At 41.5% G+C, this 24,578-nt stretch overlaps 2 protein-coding genes across 2 annotated transcripts in view; both read left to right on the top strand.

The window, feature by feature from the left end:
- The first annotated feature begins 479 nt into the window (after positions 1-479).
- LOC143342679 (NADH dehydrogenase [ubiquinone] 1 alpha subcomplex subunit 3) lies at positions 480-1,272 on the top strand. The gene is made up of 3 exons (XM_076766803.1): positions 480-637; positions 701-859; positions 1,048-1,272. Exons 1-3 carry the CDS (start codon positions 571-573, stop codon positions 1,119-1,121), a joined length of 300 nt encoding a protein of 99 aa, XP_076622918.1. The 5' UTR covers positions 480-570; the 3' UTR covers positions 1,122-1,272.
- Positions 1,273-6,172: 4,900 nt separating this feature from the next.
- Positions 6,173-24,578, top strand: part of LOC143343047 (dexamethasone-induced Ras-related protein 1) — a 67,563-nt gene continuing 49,157 nt past the window's right edge. The window contains exon 1 of the mRNA XM_076767547.1: positions 6,173-6,332. The gene's annotated coding sequence lies outside the window, so the exon portion shown is untranslated. The remainder of the gene's footprint in view (positions 6,333-24,578) is intronic.

Below are 24,578 nucleotides of genomic sequence, written 5' to 3' on the forward strand. Positions count from 1 at the left end.
TGCCGTATATTCCAACTAAATATATTCGATTCCTTTAACACCGAAAGCGTGAAAACACCCCTCCAAATCACTTGTCACTAATTAAAGGCCTCGCGATGGCGGCCATGACTGCCGTTTGGCTGTGACTTTCCACGCTGATCGCAAGATGGCGGTACGGTATACCTATTACAGCGTAAACGTGAATATTCAATCAAGGATTAAATATTTTCTATTTAAATTCGTAGTTTTGATCGATAAATATCTTCAATTGATTTTTCACTCAGCATTTAAATTTAATTACTTACTCTTTTGTAGATTATAGACAAATTATTATACTTTATAGACAAACATTATACACGATGGAACTTCAACAATGATACTCATCGATCAAACAAATTACATAATATTTAATGTATATAAAACATATTGCGTTACAAACCTTAACAAAAATATATACATACGCGTTTTCTTTCTTATGCACAGAACTTTGAATTACCCGCGCACTGAATCGATCGTTTCGCATAGGATAGGTATGGTGGGTATGCAGTCTATGTATTACTAGTTGCTAGCAAGTTATCCAAAAGTGCAAAAATGGTAAGAATCTTATCGCAAAGTATATTCGCGGCAGACTACAGAAAATTATATGGTCAACCTCTAGGTATGTTATTAAAAGAGAGATGCGATAAAGCATAATTTAATAAATTGTTCGATGATATTCTAGGTAAAAAAATAAAATATTTCTGGAAGAAAAGTTGGGACGAAATTCCAGAATATTTAGCAGCTACACCTATCATGGCGGCAACCGTAGTCCTCGGAGGAATTATAATGAATTTGATATGTACCGATAAGAGACCTATGAAATATTACAATGAAATCACCAGTAAGTGAGCGAATGCTGTTTTCAGTTTCTTCGTTTAGGTTATGTTAAATTGTTATACAACTATTTCAATGCACGATTATATCGGTAATACAGTATGCAAGTACAAATTTTTCCAATACCATTAAGATTTTATCTAATAATTACAAAAGCAACTGAACAATTTTTCTTAAATTTTTGTCTAATTTCAGTTTTCAGACCCGATGACCCTAGAGTTGCCCGCATCAGGAAGGACGAGACTCTAAGAGGAGAAAGGACATTCTAATGCTACGATGTAATTATTATCAAAATAACTGTAAACTTATTTATTGTTAGCACAGGCAGTTGTAAGTGGCAATATGTGTATTGTATGCACATTGTAAGTTTACAACATAGTTGTTCGTAAATGTCATGTAAATAAAAATTGTCTCCAGAAATTCGTAATACCCTTTACATTTTCTTAAGAAGGGAAAAGACAAACAAAGATGAGCAGAATTTCTGCTTATAATTCTTATAAAATAACAGGTACGTTTTTAAACTAATGAATACTTCTGTCATGCTATAATTTGAATGTCAAAGATGTGCCTGAACAGGAAAACCTGGTAAGTAATATGTACCTCGAAAAGTAACTAATAATATGTAATAATATTTGTGTAGATCTTATCCTACGTATCGCGGAATAAATGCACGCATGATCTGTGTTTCACCTCTCTCTTTCTTCGATTATATGTTACACTGGCTTAACTCAACTGCGATTGTTTCGCCAGTCCAATGAGGACGCTGAGAGTGTCTCGGGACAAATCCCCTAGTGCATCCCGGTCTCCATTACGTCAGACTGGCCAGTTGGCAGCGGCGCCAACTGCGCCATCTGCGTAAGTAACTAGAGAGTTACATCATGCTCCCTACATATGTAATATAATTTACTGGAATATGATTCCTATTCATAGACTTAATTTCTATTTCATTATTTGAAAGATTTTATTATAAATTCAATCCATATAGACAAGAGACTACATTACAAAATTTGAATATAATTAATTATTTGTATAATAATAATCGTGTTTGAAATTTTAGTTATTTTCTAAGGACGTAGAATGCACTATTAAATTATATTATGTTTTAGAAGTATTTAAAAAAAAAAGATAAAACCAACTAAACTGTGAATTAATTAAAAGAAACATAAAAACGGTATCTGTGTATGAATCTCGGATACTGAAGTTTCGTCCTTTATTTAGGGAGAGGGGGGGGGAGGATATCTTTCAATAAATTCGGAAATTTTTGTTTTAAATAAGGGAGGAAAACAATCATTACATAAGGATTACCCATATGGGTAAAAAGACGCGATTGAAAATTAACTAGATCGGATACTTATACTTACGTCGACACAAACTGTAACTTATGCGCCATACACTTGATAGGTTAGTGTTTCTGAAACACGTCTGCTTGTGTTTATCACTTGACAATTACAGTACACACAGGCCTCTATGCATCAAAGTGTCGACTAATCGATATGCTAAATAGGTCTGGAGGTCAGCTCAAATATTCATCTAAAATTTTACAAAAACAATCATTATTCTCGTGCACACGACGGGCTCGCCAGGCTTTTAGAATCTACAAAAGGAATCACTTACCGATGAAACGAGGAATACAACTAAAACCAAATGACATTTATCGAGCGAGCATTGGTCATTGGCGACTACATTTTGCCCAACATCGGTCGCACAAACGCCTTTGTATTTGCGGAAACGCTTTCGAAAGTTCGCGAGAGACGGAAGGGATCCTGCAATCGAACGCTGATCCATCGCGCGTCTAGACAATGAACGTTGCCAGTTCCCAGAGAAATTTTCGATTCAAACGCAAAACACTCGTCGCGGAGTAGCTTTGTTCGACGAAACGCGACGCAATACGAAATCCTATTGTTATCGCGTCGGAGTGAAACTAAATTCTGTTCATCGTTTTCTTCGATTAAAGTAAAATTCTAATGTCGGCGCAACCCGCCGCGTATCGACGTCACGTTTCTGAATGTTCGCCAGGAATGTAACTTGGAAACGTCCTACTTTTTACGAGCCCACAAAACGTTCGAATGGATCGTCAAAGTTTTACTATAACCCGCGGCAACCATCAACGTCGATGGTCTGCTGTATCAGGCGGAAATTTCGAAGGCTGTAACCGTAATTGTGAGTTCGAGGCTGGCCGAAGGTATGTAACTTAACCTCGAAAATGAATTACGAGCACCCCTGTAAAAGCAATCTTGAATCGTCTAAAAAACTCTAAGAAACGAGTATCAGATTAATTTGAAATCGTTAATATGTTTCTCTGCGTGTGTAAAAACAATATGAAAGAGAAGATAATAAATTAATAGCACAGTGGAGTCTCGATTAACTGGCTTCATTGGGAGATTCAAAGGGGAGATTTGAAATGCAGTTTATTTAGAAAATAGATATTTTACTTTTTGTTCTATAATTTCATAGGCTAATCTAAAATCAATTAATCCTTAGATATCTGTGTTAGTACGCGATCGCAATACATTTCTTTGCATAATAAACAGGTATGCAGAGATACTAATTTCCATATTCTCCTGCCTTAGTTTGTGTGGATCGATTATTGGGTATGTTTTATCTCCCTATTATTTCCGATGATTGACGCTCTACTGTGTGTTTAATACACCATTACGACGAAGGTGAAATCAGTTCTAGACTACGTCCAGAACACTTTCGAAAGAATATATGAACCTTGAAGTGGTATTTCAGATATGTTAGATAAGCATTCGAAGCTACTTCGATGGCCGTTCGACTGTTATTAAAATGTTTCAATTTCGCGTGTCGTTTCGATTCAGAAAGCAAACGATCTATAACCGTATTTATTTTTTCAGGAATCTAATAGCGTTGGTGTGTATATACAGGGAGTTCGGCCACCTCTGAGAAAAATTTTAATGAGAGATTCTAGAGGTCAAAATAAGACTTAAATCAAGAATATCAATTTCTTGACTGAGGCTTCGTTAAAAAGTCATTAAAAAATTAAATTAAAAAATTTCAAATCATTCTGGAATAATTATTTTCGGTTGCGGGGGTTCATTGTAATCATTTTTGGTGAATACACATACCCCCGAAATCCCACCCACTTTCGAGAAAAAAATTCAGATAGGTGATGAAATTTTCAGGCGAAAAAAAATTTTTCAAATCGTTCTAACAAAATTATTTTCGGTTGCGGGGGTCAATTACAATCATTTTTGGTGAATACACATACCCCCGAAATCGCACCCATTTTCGAGAAAAAAATTCAGATAGGTGATGAAATTTTCAGGCGAAAAAAAAATTTTTCAAATCGTTCTAACAAAATTATTTTCGGTTGCGGGGGTCAATTACAATCATTTTTGGTCATTACACATACCCCCGAAATTCCACTCACTTTCGAGAAAAAAATTCAAGAATGTGTGAAATTTTTCAACAAAATTAAAAAATTTCAAATCGTTCTAAAAAAATTATTTTCGGTTGCGGGGGTCAATTACAATCATTTTTGGTGAATACACATACCCCCGAAATCCCACCCATTTTCGAGAAAAAAATTCAGATATGTGATGAAATTTTCAGGCGAAAAAAAAATTTTTCAAATCGTTCTAACAAAATTATTTTCGGTTGCGGGGGTCAATTACAATCATTTTTGGTCATTACACATACCCTCGAAATCCCACCCACTTTCGAGAAAAAAATTCGAGAAGGTGTGAAATTTTTCGACAAAATCAAAAAATTTCAAATCGTTCTAAAAAAATTATTTTCGGTTGCGGGGAGCAATTACAATTATTTTTAGTGAATAGACATACCCCCGAAATCCCACCCATTTTCGAGAAAAAAATTCAGATAGGTGATGAAATTTTCAGGCGAAAAAAAAATTTTTCAAATCGTTCTAACAAAATTATTTTCGGTTGCGGGGGTCAATTACAATCATTTTTGGTCATTACACATACCCTCAAAATCCCACCCACTTTCGAGAAAAAAATTCGAGAAGGTGTGAAATTTTTCGACAAAATTAAAAAATTTCAAATCGTTATAAAAAAATTATTTTCGGTTGCGGGGATCAATTACAATCATTTTTGGTGAATAGACATACCCCCGAAATCCTGCGCATTTTCGAGAAAAAAATTCAGTGCGAGCGGAACTTTAAACGTTACTAACTTTTTAGCGAAGCCTCCATCAACCAATTGATATTCTTGATTTTCGTCCTATTTTGACCTCTAGAATCTCCTATTGCAATTTTTCCCGGGGGTGGCCGAACACCCTGTATATAAAATGAAACTGGTCGATCGGCGGCGAGAAAACTTACTTTTCCTGGAACGGAATTTACCCAGGCTTGGACTCCTCGAGGAAAGTTGCGTTTCATCCGGAACCAAAGCGAAGTAGCTTTACGACGCATTAATGCAAATAAAACGCGACTACTTGGCACGTTGCATCCTCCTTGCTATCAAATATGCAACAGCGAGTGTGAGAGCAGCCTAAAGCAGGCACCGGTGTCGCGAGTGCTCGCGATGCACCTGATGGCAGAGCGCAGGATCGTAGGGATCGTGGCGGTCCGTTGGCTCCTTCTCTGTAACGTGTGCACGCCGTTATGCCAACGGCGAAGCGTAGATGAAAGCGTCGAGCGGTGGGTTGAACAGAGGTAGAAGAGGTTGGACGATGGAAGGGGAGAGGGGAATCGAGGAGAAACGGAGAAGGCTAGTTGAAGGGTCGCGGAGCAGAGCAACAGGAACGAGGGAGCTCCCTTTGAGGAAAACGCGAGGAGGAGAGAAACCGGCTCGTAAAGAGCAGGGAAAGGCGTGCAAAGACAGAGCAACGGAAACGATGGACACGCCGTGAGAATAGAGAGCAGAGAAACCCGGGGTGGACACGGAGGACGAGGCGGATAGAGATGCAAAGGGTTTCGCGCTGAGAAATGGGGAAGAGGGTAGCGGCGGTCTGGCGTGGAAAGGGGGTGTACGAGCAAAATAGAACTACCGAGGAAGAGGAGGTCGGAGCAAACGGGTGGGGGAGAAGGAGGCAAAGCGGGAGAGAGAGGAGAGCAGAGGGACCTCCGCGATACGGACCACCCCTCGGTGGTTTGCCAGTGGTTCAGTCAGCGTTTCGCACCGGCGTCGCCTCTCTGCTACTCGGCGATTCGTCTCGGTCAGCCTCGTGCGGATAATCGCGTGGCCGATGTCGCGAGATCAATGAGAGCCAGTGCGGCCCGCGGGAACGAAGAGGCTGCAGGCGCGAGGAAGTCGAGAGGTCCCGAGCGCCGTTCAGGATAAAGTGATCCCGGAAGTCGGAACCCGTCGATGCCGCCTCGTCTCGGTGGTGTTTGAACAACCGAATCGTGGTGTCCCCGTCGAGGAAGCGACAGAGGACCTCCGAGGGAAGCCAGAGAACGCAACGAGGGCCTGAACGGGTCCTTGAGCCCAACGGTGCATGTCTCAGAACCCGCCGGACAGCTTTTCGTCCTCCGAAGCTCTGCCTACGTCCCTGAGGTGAGCGACCACTTTCGGACGATCCGATTTTCCTTCTTTTTTCTTTCGTTTTTCTTATTCTCACCGGGGAAAAATCACCGTCGCGGAATTTAATTTCGACCGACGTCATGCGACGCGAGCTGAATCGAGAGGAGATCTCCTCCGCGTTTCGTCGCAGGCACGCGCGTCGCAAAATCGAGGGCGAAAATTCTAATTTAACGACACTTGTTCCACGGGACCTTTCGAGCGTAACGAGGGTTCTTCGACCCAACGGTGGATCAATTGCGGTCGTCGCTGATCCGAGCTGGTCCTTTTACCGGGACGGCTCGTCGTAGATTAGGTATTTCAAGTCACTAGACCCATTCATCTTAATTATCCACGGTCCACGAATTTACCTCGCGTCCTTGTTTTCTTTGAGCCCTCGCGAACGGCTCGCAGGTTGCATTTCGCAATCTGATCTTGGCCCGTTCGTTACGTACGCGATCAACGTCGGATCCGATCGCGCGTGCAACCGGAGAACATTAAACATCGATAGATCGTTCGCCATTATCTGACGCGCGAAACGACAGATGTTGTTTTCCGATTATTAAATCGAAGCTTTACATTCTTAGTATCCGGGTTTTTAATTTCTGGGTTTCCGCGTTCGAACGTGGACCGTCTCGGTGCGTTTAGGCTCGCTTGACACCGATTCGAGCGGTTTGTTCCCGCGCGACGCCTCGTATCCGCCGCGACAGTGTTTTCCATGGTTCACGAGCACGATCCAAGTTCGCCAGGCAGATCGTAAAACCGAAGTTGGACGTCGGCCAAGTCGCGAGTGCCATGACTGTGCTGGAATAACCGCACGCGGCTAGAAACAGCTGTTAACCCGACTTGTTGCACCGTCGAACAAACGGTGCCATGTTGCACGCCCGCGACCCTGCAAACCTCATCGACTCTTTGTTATTCAGCAAGATGCAACAAATCTTTGGCACGTGCAACCGCTGGTATCCGCGCCTCGTGCTCCCGTTCTCATTCTTTTCACCAGTTGATTCCGCCAGCGACGAGATCGATCGATCGTAGCCGCGTTCGGATACGAGGGAACTTAAACCTGTTACCTCTTCTTCGTTTTATTTAAATCGATTAATCGTTTGTGTCTCTAGACATACAAAAGAGTACAGTTCTGAAACTTACGTCTTTAACTACGCCTCCGTTTCTTTTCTTTTACGTGGTTGGTACGTTTGAGTCTTTAAAAATATGTCCTGCTAGGGTTCGCCTCTAACGAGCGGTCGCCAATGAATAATAATAAAAAGGCGAATTTTTTACGAGCATTTTGGGAACTGAAGAGCTCGCGAGCGGAAACGAGGCCAAGCACGTTGCAAATAGAAAGCGAACCTAGACGAGATCGGTTCGAATTCTCCGCAAGTACTTCGGGAGGCGGAAACAATACTTTCGAGTAGACTCGGATTTGGAATAGATTTTATCTCGTGTACGAGTACGTGGGTAAACAAAAGTGGTTCTTCCGAGTAGAATCAAACCCTGACCGAGTATCTCGAAACCTTTATGAATAGGGTAAACTCGAACGACTCAGTGATAGTTTTAAATTTCGTTTCCTAAATTATAATATCGAACTATATTATGGAGACAAGTAGTAGATGGGAATGTTAGGTCAGACATTTATGTAAACGAGTAATAGAATAAAAACACGGTTGTATTTTAAAGGTTGTAACTTTTCTCATGTTATACTTATATTCATGATCGAAATATGCAGTTTACCTGCAAGGTCTCGTAAGACCTTATTGTGTATTATTTATTTTAAAGCGTATTCGATCCGTCTTCGTAAACCTGGAAATGCTAGGAGCAGTAGACTAGAACATCGATTGTCGGAACGACCGATTATCCGACTGTCAATAATCCGATCGACCGATTATCGGAACACAAAACAAGACATGTGTCAATAGTATCATAATCTCTACACTAACGCAGTCTATGCTTTGAGACCTGTATGTGTCATGCATAAACAAATTTACTAATCTCTACGATATCGTGTCTAGAGCGTCCCTCAAGTATCGAACATAAACGCATAGGGCAAGCGTACCAATAATCGCCAGTGACCCTATGATCGACACTGCATGTTTAAATTAAAAACTCGCTCAAAGTATTATACAATGGAACAGAACAACTTTGTCGCGTGGAAGAAGTTTGACGATAATTATCGCGGCCATATCGTTTCGCCCTGATATTAAGAAAAGTTGTGCAGTCCCTCCGCTTTTGCCGAGAAGATTAGTAACTTATTGGTTTTCTATTTATTCTATTTATCTTAAGCTCTTGAGGATTAAAGTTATTAGCATCGTCGATTTCTGGCTCGAGCAAACCTATATGCGTACTTGCGACCGACAGAGCCACGTTTTCCAACTTTGCTCTTAACTTGATATATTCATAAATTCATAAATTCGATAATGACTAATTTCATTTGAAACATCCATGGGGAAACGATATCCTCCGGAGTAGAAAGTTTCTGAGGACGATATAGTCTTACATTTTCCTTAACGTGTCGATTACCGGTACGTTTACCCTACTTAAAATAACATCTTCCAGTTCCTCCATGAATAACCAAAGATAACAGTGATACTGAAATTGGAAGAAAAATTAAATATTATTGGATGTTCGAAAAGAGGTAGAGAAGTTGGTTAGTTTGGCTGTGAGATATGTACAGAGTACAATTAAAAATAACAAAGAAGCGAAGAATTGTTAAGAATAATGATACATTGGGTCAGACGATTTCAGTCGGAATTTTAGAGCAATAAAACTTACAATCGACCATACCGAATTATTAATTTGAGCAAAAATTATTTCATTTTCTGTCGTTTCATAGCACAGTTGTATTCGTGAACTTTCTATGGGAACACGCTTAGCGATCTATTAGTTAAAATAATCGTTCCACTTGCGAGTAAGAGGATTGAATGAAAATAATTACTCCACTTTATTAACTGTGGTTCAACTACGGATATTTCCTCCCAAATGAAACAGGAAAATAATCCTTTGAACGAGGTCTTCTGTTACTTCTATTCGCTTCTCCAGGTAATCGGTAACGTTTTCCACATACCTCTGCCAACAAGGACCAAGTTTCTTGAAACCTTAATGGATAGTACAAGCTTTCGTTCTATTCAAGAATTACGTTATGTTTCGTCCAAAGCACTTTCTCGATATCGAATGTGGCTCAATGAAATTTACAGAAGAAATTGTGCAATTATTCCGTGATTGCGCAAGCTCATTTACATTTATTCCCTCGAGTATCAAGCATTCGAGAAACTCTTTTCCGCGTTCAACTCTCTCGCCCGATGATAAATAATTGTTCTGAGAAGATTACGCTGCACTTACTTCGACCAAGATTCTCTCTTCTTCGTTACAATATTCATAACGCCAGGGAAACTCTACAATCTCCCCGATACACTTTTATTCTTTTCATCGCAGAATGGAATTTTTACAATCATCCGCTGTTCGACCGATACATTTTATCGAAGCATCTTCCATTCTTTCCATTGTTCGCATCGAAAATTACACAACCTTCGAGCCCTCGTCGAAATAAACGTATCGAATCAATTAAAGATTATCCCAAATTAGATCGACGGGATGCTTGATCGATAAGAACAGTGCAAACATCGGGGACCATTATTATTATATTTATTTTTTCCTTGGAACGGCAACTATCATTTTGGTTATCCGAAATAAAAAATTATCAAAGTCTTATTTTGCACAAGGGAAATAAGAAAGCTCGAAAATTGAAAAATTCGATCTTTCGCCAAATTTTTCTCAGTCGAGTGGCACAAAGAAAATTTCAACAAATGTAGGACTTACTTTACTTCGAACGATAAAAGAACCCGTGCTTTATATGTGCGCCAAATTTCAAGCGACTCGAGATCAACTTTAAAAATACCATTTCGAGAAAAATGATCTCAAAGTTTCACGTGAACATTAACAGGATTTTCTTTTAGAAAGTCTAGAGAAATATTGATTTATTTATGCTCGCAAGCTAGCTTGAGCCCCTAAAGTTTGTAGTCGTTCTTTCGGTGTGATCTTTGTAAGGCTCGAAGCTTCGAGAAGATCGAAAAAAGGGGATTAAAACTCTAGAGAGACGGTCGTCTCATCGTTAAGGAATGCTCTTTATAAACCGTGTCGTTTAATTTTTGATTCGGTTAGAGATTAAATCGAACCGCTCTCTCGGTCAGGTCAGCCTTATTCGAAAGAGCCAGGAATACCGTTTCGCGTGGCCCGAAGTGTTCGCAAGATGTCGGAGTTTCGAGAACACGTACAAATTCGTGTACAGTCTACCGTAGTCGGACGGCTGGATTTACGATTGTTCGTCAAGGCGGATACTGGCCAGACGTATCGCAAATTCTGGTGTTCACAGGCTGCCCGCTGCACTCTCGGCTCGAACGTGGATGTCGAACGCACGTTTCTCCCCACAGACAACCACGAACAATTCGACCGTTGCTGAATTCACGCGTTCCTGTGGTAGTTTTTATCGTAAACTTTAATACTGGGCTGTACGGGTCAATTTCACCCCCTATTAGACTCGTTCCCCGTAAACTTCCCGAAAATTGTTCGTTCGCGCGGAAGGTAGGCCATTTTTTAGATTAAGAATATTACCGTAGCAATTAAATGATTAAATTACGTTCTTGCGAGAAACGAGGTAGTTTATAGCTGAGAGTTTCAGAAATATGTTTCTGGCGGCCTCGATAGTCAAAGACGCGTCGTAAAAGGGGGAGTTTCTGAAGGGTAGCTCTGGCACAGATTTTCAACGATTTCTGTATAAATTCAATAACACGAATATAATCGAGACTTTCTAGCAAATTGATCTTCTTTGGTCTTTTAATACAGTTGTAAAATTGTCTATAAGTATTTCGTTTTGTTTCGCTTTCGCCGAAGTAACGATCTCGAGACGAAGGATCTGTCTTCCCCGGATATCTCGCCATTTTTGTTTCTTCTTTTATTTCTTTGGGGAAATTTGAAATGAAAAGAAGAAGAGTTATTACGGAAACAATACCTGAGAGTACACGTTTCGCTTCGTGGTTGATATTCATGTGTGGAAATATCGGAAAAATAGGCCCATAGACTTCTTTCTGGCGGAGTTACGCTTCAGACGCAGATATCACTTCAGTGTGGAACGAAGTTTGAATAAAATATGGCTCGCGTGGAACGTAGGTACGATACAGGGCATACAGAGCGTTCCATACCGCGGTGAACAATTTTTTCCGGTCGAAAATTTCGAACATTTTCTTCTTCGCCTCGACCGCGACGTTTCGTTGAAACTCCATTCGACGAGCGACATGCTCCGATTTTCGCTTGGATGAGCACGAGCTGTCATTTTGTTTACGTTTCCGCCTCATTGTATCGCATTTCGAAATCAAACCGGGTCGAGAATTGGGTCGGATTCTGTTTTTTACCATTTACCAATTACCATTTTTACCATTATAGTTGACTGTTTTCTTTATCTAACTTCAAAATGCCTACTTTGACGAGGTCGGGAAGTTCCTGTAACTAAAAATAAGACTCAAACTCAGTAAACTAGTGTCGTTTGTTGGCTACGAAATTTCCGAATAACTAGATATAATGTAACTAGAAATTGGAGAAAATTCTGTGCAGATACAAACGTTGAACAATTTCAAAGTTTCACTGAAAGAAACAATGTAACCCGACCATCGTCATGGGACATTTCCCAGGGCAATGTCGAGCAGCGAGAGAAATCCTGAAACGCGCAAAAGACATTAACCGGAATACGGGCCATAACTTGGAACCATCAAGAGCCCTGTTCTCGTTTCTCTTCATTGATTAGGCGACCGTCGAAAAAGCCAGTTGGCTGGCCTCCCATCAGCGGCACTAAACACAAGAACGAGTACGCTTTCGCTCAAGAAGTCACTTAATATCGGAGTGTTCCCATAATCGGTACCATTTACGACGGTCCTTGAACGATGGATACTACGCGCGATAAATTTAGATATTCGCGGGAAAGAACAGTCGTAAAATCGGTCACTGGATTCTTTCGTTTAGCCCGCGGGACTGGGTCAATTTTGTCCCATATTTAATGTCGGAGCCAGAGTAAACGCAGATTCACGTTATCGATTCAACCGCGAGTGTAAATAAATTTGGTAAATTACACTGTCGTCTTAGCAATTTAAGAAAATTTATTTTTCAAACCCCATTATTCGTCCCGCGTCGCGAATTGTCTCGTTTTCAGAGCAGACTCGATGGTTCGCTATGCATTTCGTGCAACCTTTGGAAATTCTCCAAGCTGTCATCGAGTCGAATGGACCCCGAGCAAAGTAGGAAAACGTTTAGTAATTTGCCACGAAGGTGAGGAGACGAAGTTCACCGGGAAACTTTGCAGGATACTTGGCGGCGTGTTCGCATCTTATCAAATTTTCGCTAGTCTTGTTAACAGAGGTGTAGGGAGGACCACGGTTATGGCGGAACGAGGGTTCGCCCAACGATCGAAAACTGAGCAAACTACGTCGAAGAGTTTGGGAAACCGTGGCAACAATTATCCTCGCGATTTCCTGTACCTCGTTCGAACTTCCTGGTATTCGAATCAGGTTGCAAAACAGTTCGACATAGTTTATACTTTTCTATTTTTATTTCGTAAACGAAGTCGTAAACTTCTTCTACGTAGTTTGAAGATTGTGCAACCGTTTAATAAAGTCGCCCCAATTTCGACTCGCATTTTCCGATCGCCTTCGACTCTTCGATAACTGACAAATATTTTATCTCGCGTTTCAATTTGGAAAATATTTTATAGCGAAAAATCGTGAACGTTATTATTTTAAGTTTTTCAAAACGTGTTGCACCGCGAAACAGACGACCAAAGGATCTTCAGTTTTTTCGTTTGTCGGAATATACCAAAAAAAGTGCGGATCGTCGTTAAATTTTTATCACCTGACCTGCCCGTTCGAATGTTCTTTTCACTTAGGAAACAGGAACGCGTGTTTTCCCGATGATTTACGAGAAATGGAATTAAACTCGACAGGAAATATTCGAAATGTTTGAAACAAGGCATTCGTAAACGTTCGTTTCGTGAACGAACTGTTGATATATTTACGAGTATAATTATAAATGTAAATTGTGAAATTAATTCGGCACAAAGGGTTTACCCGGCGCTGATTAATTCAGAGGTGGAAAGGTTAAACACGGTTCGGAGCGTCGCGACGCGTGGGTTGGCCGTGACAACGCCTCTAGGACGCGTGCGACCGCTTTCGATTCGACTCGCAGTCGGGTGTTCGCGCATCCGTAATAGCGTATCTTCCGCTTGTAGGTCTGACATTCCCCGGGAGATCCGATACGCTCTCTAAAGAAATTTCCCTGTGATGAAAGAGCACGGATTTCCGTATCAGTAGATCGCGGCATCAAATTTCTCGCGGTACGTCGAGCATCAGCCGCTTCGCTTTGTGCACATGGCTTCAGTCGTGACGATCCATCGACAGCAGCGTGAATTCGCGGTTCGAATGACAATAATTCAATGGCCCGTGACATTTATTCCTTCGAGGAGACGCGATTGCCTGTCCCCTTTGACAAGGATCTACTCCTGTTGCTCGTTACGCATCCCTAATCCCTCTTACACGCCAACGAATTGTCCAAAATAAAACATGTCCTCTCGTAAACACTAGGATACACGGGTCAAAGCGTCGTTGATCTTTCGATGACTCAAAGAATCTTCCTGGGGTTGCCTCGGAGATCGAAGCTTCTTGGAGATTGCTCTAAAAACTGTTGCAAACTCGAACGATCCCCACAGGAAAGTTTAAAAAATTTTATACCCGTCTAAATCCGCCACTAATTTGGAATTTAAGGTTTCCTTCGAAGAGATCGTTGGAAATTTAAAAACTTTGCCCTACAAATTTTCGATACACGGACTGAAAAAAGAGAAGAGGGACTTGAACGCGTAAATTAATAATGTCATCGAGATTTGTAAAGCTGTGTGCGTCAGCGATCGGTCGTCATCAAAGTTTGCCCCTATTCACAGAGACGCGGGGCTCCCGTATTAAAAAGCTGCATCTCGTTAATCGAGTTTAATTATCAGAATCGAATTGCTCGAGCGCCGGCCGGCGAAACGTGAGCCATCGTTCCATTCTCATTAGCGACGGTCATCAAACCGGTATGCCTACGCAGGAATTTTCAGCTACTAATTATCGAATCGAGTCGTTTTCTTTTTTTTCCCCAGCCGATAGAAAACTCGTCCGATCGGCAATTCGAACGCGAAGTTACACGATAAAAGTTGTGTGCCCCGTTGGCCGAGAACAAATTACTCCGACGTGACGGCGAACGGGACGCGATGGACCCAAACGATCGCCGAGGATTGATCGAGCGATCGCGGAGGGACGACGTCGCGGGATACCGTGTCGCTCGCAATGCTCGAACATCGATTCGAAACGCGCTCTTTCGCGTTCCCGAGCTCTTTCGAACTCGAGGTTTGTAGACATGGCGCAATGTGCGGCGAATGTGGTTGTTTAATTGCAATTGCCAATCAATCGGAACAATCGCGTGCTTAATTACCAAAACCTGTCCTCCGATGGACGGTCATCGCGCGTCGCCCGATCGATCCTCTTCGAGAGACTTTTGAATCTATCTCGATATTAATGTCTCGCGAGGGAACGTCAGGAATTGGAACATTTTTTAAATCCTCCTCGAATTATTACCAGTTATACCACGATGGGTAGTGAAATCAACCCCCCGAAGAATATTCAGAAAACTGCATATAAAGATTATCGAGAAATCGGTGTTTTCGATACAACCTCTGGAATTTAGCGTTTGTATTTTTTAGAAAAATACTTCTACTAATCGTCTTGGTTAATTGCTTAAAGACTGGCTGAAATTTTCAAAATTTTTTCCTCGAGAAACGCTCTATTGAAAAAGGGGTAGTTTCTGCACTCGAGTGGTAGCTTCGGAACGATACAAGAAAAATATATGGCAACAATTGTTTGCATAATTGGACAGTATTTGGCGCAGAAGAAATTTTCGCTCGAATTCATTTATGCCTGGAGATCTATATGTACGACATGAATAATTGAAATATTGGCCGTTGCTTTCCACCGCCACGGACCATCGATCGCGAAAGAATAGCGTCGGTTTCAAGGCGATAAAATCACCAATGAATTTTTTTGGGCATCGTCGATTTGAACAGACGATGCGATCCAACAGTACTGGTTTACGGCGAATAGGTTTAAAAGGTTGATTGTTTCTTTGGACGACGCGGACGATCTATGGAGATGTTCGAGCTTTGTCGTGGAGCAGGATGGTCACCGTTCGTGGCACAATATGGTCTTTTTCCTGAATTGCTTCATTTAAACGGCACAGTTGCTGTTTGCAGCGACAAACAATAACAGTTTCAGTCGTTTGCAGAAGCTAACCACCTTTTAGATACGGTACACTGTTTTCTTGGATGTCTGTCGAGGTGCGCCCAATGTTTCTTACGCTTAGCATTGTCATAGTAGATTCATTTGTCGTCGCCGAACAGAGTTTATCTCTCTTTATGTCTCTCCTTTATATCTTATTTCCAAGTTCCTTGCATAAACTCTCGAAAAGGTCTTCTCTGTTCCACGGGGTGGTATCAAAACCAGTATTTTATTTAAAAAAAGAATATCTATAGAAATCGGAGGTTCTTTAATACTGTTTGTTCGTCTCTTTAATTTGGCTATTAATTCTTTGAAAGTCTTGATTTATTATTTTCATATCGTGCACGATCATCGAGTTTAAAATTCACGTCCAGACCTAATGTTAATATAAAAAAATGTTTAAAAACATCGTTGCCTCCAGTGGTTTCAGGGGTTGAAAGTTTGGAGGACAGTATCGTTCCTTAAACTTTAGTTAGCGCTGCTAAAAGGAATTATTATACTTTAGTCTCGGGGCCTGGCCTACTTCCTGAACGTTCTTTACGAGATCCTATCTTGCTAAAGCGTTCTGTCAAGGTTTGGACCGTATCCAAACTATAATTCAAAAAAATAGTTGTCTCCTCGCGCGATGCGGCTACGTAAATGCAAGTTTGAATACTCGAACGAGTCGCTAATATGTTTCGTTAGACCATGGTGAGGATATAAAGGCACGGAATTGCGATTCGTTTCCAAAGGTTCGTTTGCTCCAGTATCGCTGCTCCAGTTTCTGTCTTGATGCAAATTCTCTATTCAAAGGTGTTCACTGCGTCGGAACGCGAACACTGAACCAGTCCATTTCAAGATTGAACTTCGATCACTACCGTCTATATAAATCAGGCTCAAAATTTATCGAGCCGACGCCGACAGCAGCTATTCTCGACGTTTAAAAGCAGAGAAATATCGCCAGGAAGAGACCCTCCGACTGGATATTTCCTGGAGAGGAAGGTATCATAACGAATGTTTCCTGCGTCGTGCTGCAAATTTTCTTCCTTTTTACTCGAACTTGCTTCGATCTTTGTACTTGGAAAACTTTTGTTTTAATTCTCGAAGCAATACCTGTCCACCGTAGCTTTTTCGATCGGTTGCCAGATAGAATTCGGATTTGTTTTTTAAATGGATTGTTTGGAAATAGGCAATATTGGAATATTTATTTCTTAAATGAATCTAGGAGATTAAGTTTAAGGTTTTCACAGGGTCGTTTCACGCCTTCTAACGCTTGGAACAATTTAACGCTTTAGCTGTAACGCGTAGATTGTAATTTGTACCATTACATCTAGACGAGGTCAAACAGCTGTCACCGCGTTGCATCCGTTGCTTCCGTCGCTATTCAGTTTAATTTCGAGCCCAAAGTGTTCTGAAGTTTGTTTAGTTCACCGTAAACCAGTGTTTTCCGGAGCACGACAGAAACTTTTCACTCTAGAAAGATGTATAACTTTCAAAAACTTCGGTTTTATATTATGAAACGCGGACGACGATACGCACAAGTAATTTTATTTGCCTCCTGGCTTGTGCATCGCGTACTTTTGAATTCTCGTTTTCATTATTTTTGATAGGTGTACTTTGTTGAATATCATCGAAACCGAGAAAGTAAATTTCGACGTTGCTTGACAAGACATAACCGAATGTACTTAGTTGAACGCTAACTCAAATCTAGTCAAAACTAATTTGCGGCTAGGTAAACCAAAACTAAGACTTCGCGGCAGACCTGGATCTAGCTGAAATCTAGTTCGAGTGTACCTTGGACTGTGCCCCAACACAATCTAAATCTAATCCAAATATAATGAAGCTTGGCCCTAAACTAACACGATATAATTTCGACGCTGGATTCTCCGAGTCTCACTTTTTAACATCTTTATAACGCCTTAATTTTATGTTTATATCTCACAATAATTAAAACTACCCCAGTATAGATCTTTCATTTCTTACAAAGGACGATGCATTTGATAGAAAAATTACTCTATTTCAAGATACGCGGAGCCCAGGACAATTTGGCTTCGTAAATTTTCCTCTTGAAGATATCAGAGTTGTCGTAAAGCGGGAAGGTTCGATCACGGAGCGTCGAGTTCGTTTTGAAGAGCTTCATCATTCAATTACGACGAAACGTTTCGTTCTTGCAGGACTCGGTCGTAAAACCTGCGCTACTTTCGTTGCGTTTCGGTAAAACGCGGGCAGGAAGGTCTGTATTTTTCCTGCCAGCCTGGCGCGTCAAATTACGTTCGGTTCTCGCGGCGTTAATGGCGCGACGAGGATCGATAGAGCCAGGATTCGGACAAACGACGCGAAAGATTCAAAAGACAGTCGGGAGAAAGAACTCGCGACGTTCGAGGAATGGGATTTTCTCCGTACGTGAAAACGTTTTTGTACATAAAGGGATATACAGAGCAACGCGAACAATTTGAACGTCTCTGCATCGGGAACTCGCTTCAAAGGACTTGCATAAACAAACACGTGTACTCTCGAGCACGCTGAACATACGTACCTCGAGGAGCAGCGTTTAATTAAGCACTCGTTGAATTAACCGCGTCAAAGAATGTTCAACGCGCAAGGTTCGTAACCGTGGCTGTTTAACAAAAAACGTCATTCCATTAATTAGTCCAATTCAAAAAGGAAGCAGAATTCAGCACCGAAGTCTCGACTGCAAGAGCAAACATTCGGGTCATTCTAATTTTCATAACGCGGCACATTCAATGCGTTTCTCTCGTTAAGCATCGAACAATCCATAGGTGAAAAAATTTCTGAAAACGTGAAACACTCTTTTCTACTCTTATTATTCATTCGAAAATAACGAATCACAGACCGTTTCGATTTGGCATTCCGTTTCAGTTCTATTCCAGCGAGCTTAGGAAACGCCTCTGACTTCCAAAGCAGAGATTTCCTTAGGAATCCAGTAAATTGAATAATAGGATTGTATTCAGCTGCAAATTTAGGCGAGAGCCCATGCTCTTCCAGTCGCCTTCAAAGACTAACGCAAAGCGGTTCTCAATACGTTGCTATTAACACCTCACACGATTCATTTTCATTTATTATAAAAAAAACTTGGTTCGACTTTAATTCAATTTCTCAATTTATTCCCCCCTAAATACGACAATTTAAATACATTTTTCATTCGAATATTTCCAGACAGTCCATCACATTATTTCGTAAGTTCGTTTATTAAATAAGATTGTGATGGCTGAAAATAGAGGCAATTTTCAAGAATTTTTTGGGCGTAACTATGGAACTTCTTCTGATAAATACTTCTTGTAAAAATTTCGTATAAAAATATTAATTATTATAGCCATAATAGTATAATAGTGTAATTTTTGACTGCAAGTTGTGAAACAAGCAATCATGGAATTTTCTTAAACTACAAGATAGTAGCCTAGTCATATTAGCTTAGTAACTTTGTCATTTTTGCGAATTATACTTTAATATTTTAGGTCATTCCCTTAGAACCCTTAGAACCCCAAGCAAATTTCGATTTTTTCAATCCGTCACAGCGGTTTCCCCCCTTAAGTTGAGGGACACTGATGAAAAACCGACGCGTGCTAAGAAATACTAGTGGTACGAGGGTATGTGACCTGCAGATACGATACAATACCGATCCCCGCTATAGAAGCTCAACGCGAAATGCACTTCGCGCCACCCTTAGACAATTTCTTCCCTCAGCCGTCGCGCCAGGATCAGAGTTATACCTGCGAACTAACGATTAAACGACCTTTAAACTTCCTTCTACTCGCGACATCTCGATCTGACGTTAAACGTTATCGAACGGAGCAGCCAGTTCTTCTTTTTACCCCCCCGCGGACAAAATTGTGACGTGTCACGGTGTGTCTGATATTTTTCCAATTCCCTTCGACCTCGACGCAACGAAGACCGAATTAAATGGCGACGGAGGGCCAATCGCAGTGGTTCCCTGCGTTTCAATTAACTAACTCAGGCCTTAATTACCGGAGCCCATCGATCTGTCGAGTTCGGCGTAAACCGAGCTCAGACGGGGCCCCTCTTTTCGCATCTCGTCGGTCCGTGTCGTTACTTAACTCCTGGTCGACTGTTCTCGCTCTGTACACTCTCCGTTGAGTGGTTTTGCTTGCTGGAAGAGTAACCCGATTGCCCTCGAGCCGGCGTTATTCCTCCTTCCGGGCTGCCGTTGCGCAGCCTTCAATTTAAGGCGTCGTTCGTCTTTTTTTTTCGGGCCAAGGAAAAAATTAATTAATCCATTTTTTAATTTTCCTCCGAGCGTACGCGAACGCCACAGGAATCGAGACGAGATTTGTTTGTACAGAAGAACATTGAAAACGTAACGCAAATATCTCACATTTCACGTTTATATTCGTGAACTGAATTTTTATATCGTGATCTTTCCTTGAGCAGAATCTACGTGAAACGTAAAATATATCCCAGAATGTTTTCCAAAAGGTCATGGCTTAAGATTTTTATATACTGGACGAGAAGAATCGATTCGCGCGAGGGGTGCATAGTTCGACTTTAAAAATAAAAGCAACCGCACGACTCTGCAACGGGGGATGCAATTCTCTCGCAGACCTTCAAAGACGACTTTTATACATAAAATAAAATTCCTCGCCGTTTCTTCGAAAACAGGATATAGTATTTCCTATTTCCGACCCCGAAAGAACGAATAACCCCTTCGAGGAACTATTCCTGAAGCTGGCCGACCTATTAGATCGCCGGAAAAAGACGAGCGAACGACGAACGTGGTAAATAAATTGAATAGACGCTGGATCGATGGAAGAGGATCTCATCGTTCCGAACAGCAGCTTCTCTGGATTCTGTTAGGGTCGTTGTATGAGCGATGCGAACTGTCTGTTAGAACAGAGCCGCTTTTAAACTATGGGTCGCGACCCCTCGAGGGGTCACGCTGAAATTCTTTGGGGTCGCTGAAAACGCTGAAAAATATAAAACGCGTTTCTCGTCGAAAATATTAATATCCCGACAGCGGTGTTAAATTTCTCCACGATTTTTCGAGCAATATTAAACGCATTTATTGCCACGTTCCTCCGCCACGATGAATTTTTATGAGTTATTTTCGCAAAAATTGGTCACCGGTGAATTTAGGAAACGCTATCTTAAGATATCGATAAAATAAACGTTTTTATTCACTGTAGTCTCCGCTAATTGCTACGAAAGGATTAACAACATTAGACGCGAACGAATCGTGCAATAAATTACGATTAACGTTCCGATCCTGCTGAAGACCCTCCTTCGAGTCTCAATTTATCGAGTTCGCCAGAAGCAAAGGGGGAAAGTACAATTAAAACGATGGTATCTGTACACAGGGGGTGGCGTAATGACTTTGATCGTCTTAATTATCGTCGTTATTTTTAAAGATAAGGACATTGCTCGCGAAACTTTTGTCGAGGTTTTTCGGTGAAGTCTACGATAAAAATATTCGAATAATTTTCAAAGGGTCGATTTCGCTGCGAATCGGAGACAGTTTGCAAACGATTCGGTCGGTCCTTTGTCTTCGTACGCAACAACGAACTACGGAAGCTCGCGTTATCGAGACACGGGTGTAATTCGTTTCCGGTGACAAGTTCGTTTCTCGCTGAGGACCTTAGAGCCGCGTTCCCGCAGGATTCATCGGTCATCGGGAAGAAAACTCGCGTCTCCAGGACGAATTTAGGCGAGTTACGCGCAAGTTCCGTGGAGACGCGGAGGATCGGTTCGTCGAAGTTCGAAATGCAGAACGGATAATCGTCGATCCACGGAACGGAATTTACGGTCCCGTCCGTTCCCGATAGCTCGAATGGATAAGTTTGACGGTGGAGTAAATTTCGAGATCGAGCCACTAGACACGTCGGTATAATCGATATACCGGAACCAGAAGGAGCAACCGAACCGGCGTAATTCCCTCCGTCGTCGTTCGACAACAATCCGAAAGAAACATAAAACTAACCCGTTAATTAATGTTGAAGTTAAACGACTTCACCCGCCAATTTCCAGGTCATTAAACCGTACTTACCGGTAAATATAACGTCGATCGATCGCGCGTTTTATTTATAGGGAAAGTTTTATAATGTGTAACTGGTGTTCGGGAAACTTGGCGGCCATTATCGGGTCAACAGACCAGACAAATGCTCCCGGTGTGCTTACAGCGACTATTCCTCGCGAAGAAACTAACAAGGAACTAATCGTAGGAAATTGTAATAAATTCTAAATCGCAAGGATACGTATTCCAAAGAATTATTCAGGCGAGATAAATCTAGTTCTGGATGTTCATCGATGTAATTTATTTTAATCCTCCGATTCACGAGCATCGCTTTGATAAAAGTTGTAATCTCTTAAAAAAGATTAATCGTCTACTTTTTTCGATAAATTCGTTATGCGAATGGGATCGAGAAACTGTAAAATAATAACGGTGCAAGCCGCTACTGGCTAATAAATACTCTGTATCTGTTGACTTTTCAAAGTCAGGTAAACTAGTAATTTTTGTAAATCGCGTGCAAGCTGTTGAAGAATACTTTCTCGGTGAAAATGGCGTCGAGTGAGCTTTCTGCCCGACAGGGAGGGATTACCGTGTTCCCTTAAGGAGCGGCTAATTACAAAACGAGCAACTTGTTCCGGACATGCGCGTCTTAATAAGGTGTCGGCGGTGAAGTTCAGCGGACGGCTGATAAAGCAGGGTGTAACGCGAGTGATAAAGACCCCCGTGCAGTCAACCGGCTATTAAACAGCGAAAGACTTGGTCGAACACTGAACGTGGGTAACCTCTTGTCCGGCGAACCGTGAAGCACGTGCTCTTGCGGAGGAAAACGCGGTTAATCGAGCGAACGATCCACGTAGGGCATATCGAGAAACACGAGGACGAGAGAAACGCGCGGAACTTCGACGATACACTTTATTTTGTTATTTTTCTACCATTTTTTACCGCGTTAGAAACCTTCGAGATCACTTGGTGTCTAAATTAAACAATTCAACATCGATAATACAATTTATCTTATATTCGAAGGCAATTAATCAGTTTCTTTTTACAAAATTGCTGCCTCGGTTTACGTTTAAAGCAGCTTGCATCTTTTGCACGTGGGTTCTTGGAGCTTTTTCCTCACTTTGCATCTCGCAAGTATCGAGAGACAGGTGTTTCAATCGATCCCCGCTTCGAGTACGAAGTTTAACGATTACGGATACTCGTATACAATGTTCTTTATCCAATTAACCACACCGATAACGATATCTACAGAATATATGTATTCGTAAGCGATGCAGTTCTCGTGAACGTCCCCTAAAAAAGAACGATTTATTAATTTATGCACCTAGCTCGGTCTGTGTAACCAGACGAATATTAAATCGACAGGGAAGATTTTTAAATAACGATATCCCATATGCGTTATTCGCAATTTGAAGCACCTCTTCTCATGTATGACGGTCAGTTGAGAAACTATTCACTGAATTAGTATTGATGGGCAGACAGCTGTAGTGTATACGTAAATACACGTGAATTGACCCGAACCGTTTGGAAGTCGCGGAGATACTGAAAGAGTATGTTAGCAATGACTCTCCATATACCTCTACCTAAGGTGGAAGAGTGAGGAGACGCAAAGACAAAGTTGACAGTGAAAGACAGTCTGGCCTACAGAAGAAGTATTTCGGTTGGTCCTACCTTTAACCTTGATGTCAGCCTCACTGCTGACCATCGATGACCATTACCTAACCATTGTTGACAAGCGAATGACCAACGACCCATTAAAACCACCACGATGTCGAAGGTTAAAGCCTTCTTACAAGGATCCCCTAAAAATTTAATGCTCGATCTTTTTAACATTTTGTTCCACTTTGAAGGAGTGCATCTCAAGACTAGGAAATAAAAGAATAACATTAACTTCTCTTACATTCTTAGCAATAATGATTTATACAAAACTTGTGTAAGTAGAAAACAGCAAACTGAGCGTCCGTTCGATGGCGACGTCAGACATCGCATCGACAGACGTAATTTGCAGGGTCCAAGTCTGGATGGCGAGATGATTAGGGTGGCTGATAATATGGAGGGTCGTTTCAAACCGATGAAACCATACTCCCCGAATCCTTAGCAAATTTTCGAAACGTGGAGGCTGTTCGTAAGAAACGACCGCTCCGTCCCGGGAGGACAACTCCCGGAGTAGCTTCGTCTCCGGCATCCGTGGCCCCGGCAACATTAGAACAAATGGCTTGGGGCAAAAGGGTTCAGCCTAGGATTAAATAGAGCGGAGTAATCGTCGGTGGCGTAATTATATACTCGGCCGGTGCTCGAGATGGCCAAGCCCCGCCGATGGAATCTCGTTCCGCGTAATGTAACGCGCTTCTCCGGAGTGGATTATGAAAAACTAATCCCTAGGATTAACTCCGTTTCCACGCGACGAGCCGATGAAATGTCGTCAGTCCGATTCCGTACCTGTCGATCAACCTCCATGAATCAACGTAGAATCAAAGTCGACGATGTTTAAAACATTTGCACTGGGCAGTCCTTAACTGGTGGATTTGTTCTCGAAAAAGTTTACTGCTTCGGAAATTGTACAAATACGATACGTTTGAACGAAATCATTTTTAAAATTAACAAAAATAATTTTTCTAGAACGATTTGAAACTTGTTAGTTTTGTCGAAAAATTTGTCCACCTTCCTCAATTTTTTTCTCAAAAGTGAGAAGGATTTCGAAGGTATATGTATTCACCAAAAATGATTATGATTGATCCCTGCAACAGAAAATAATTTTTGCAGAACGATTTAAAAAAATTTTTGAAAATTCAGGGAAAAATGCTGTGTATGGTCAGACATTAGATTTTCGGTAAAGAATTTTTTTCTCGAAAGTGCGTAGGATTTCGGGGGTATGTGTAATGACCAAAAATGATTGTAATCGACCCCCGCAACCGAAAATAATTTTTTCGTGAACGATTTGAAATT

Source organism: Colletes latitarsis, chromosome 6 (assembly GCF_051014445.1).
Source record: "Colletes latitarsis isolate SP2378_abdomen chromosome 6, iyColLati1, whole genome shotgun sequence".
Lineage (NCBI taxonomy): Eukaryota > Metazoa > Arthropoda > Insecta > Hymenoptera > Colletidae > Colletes > Colletes latitarsis.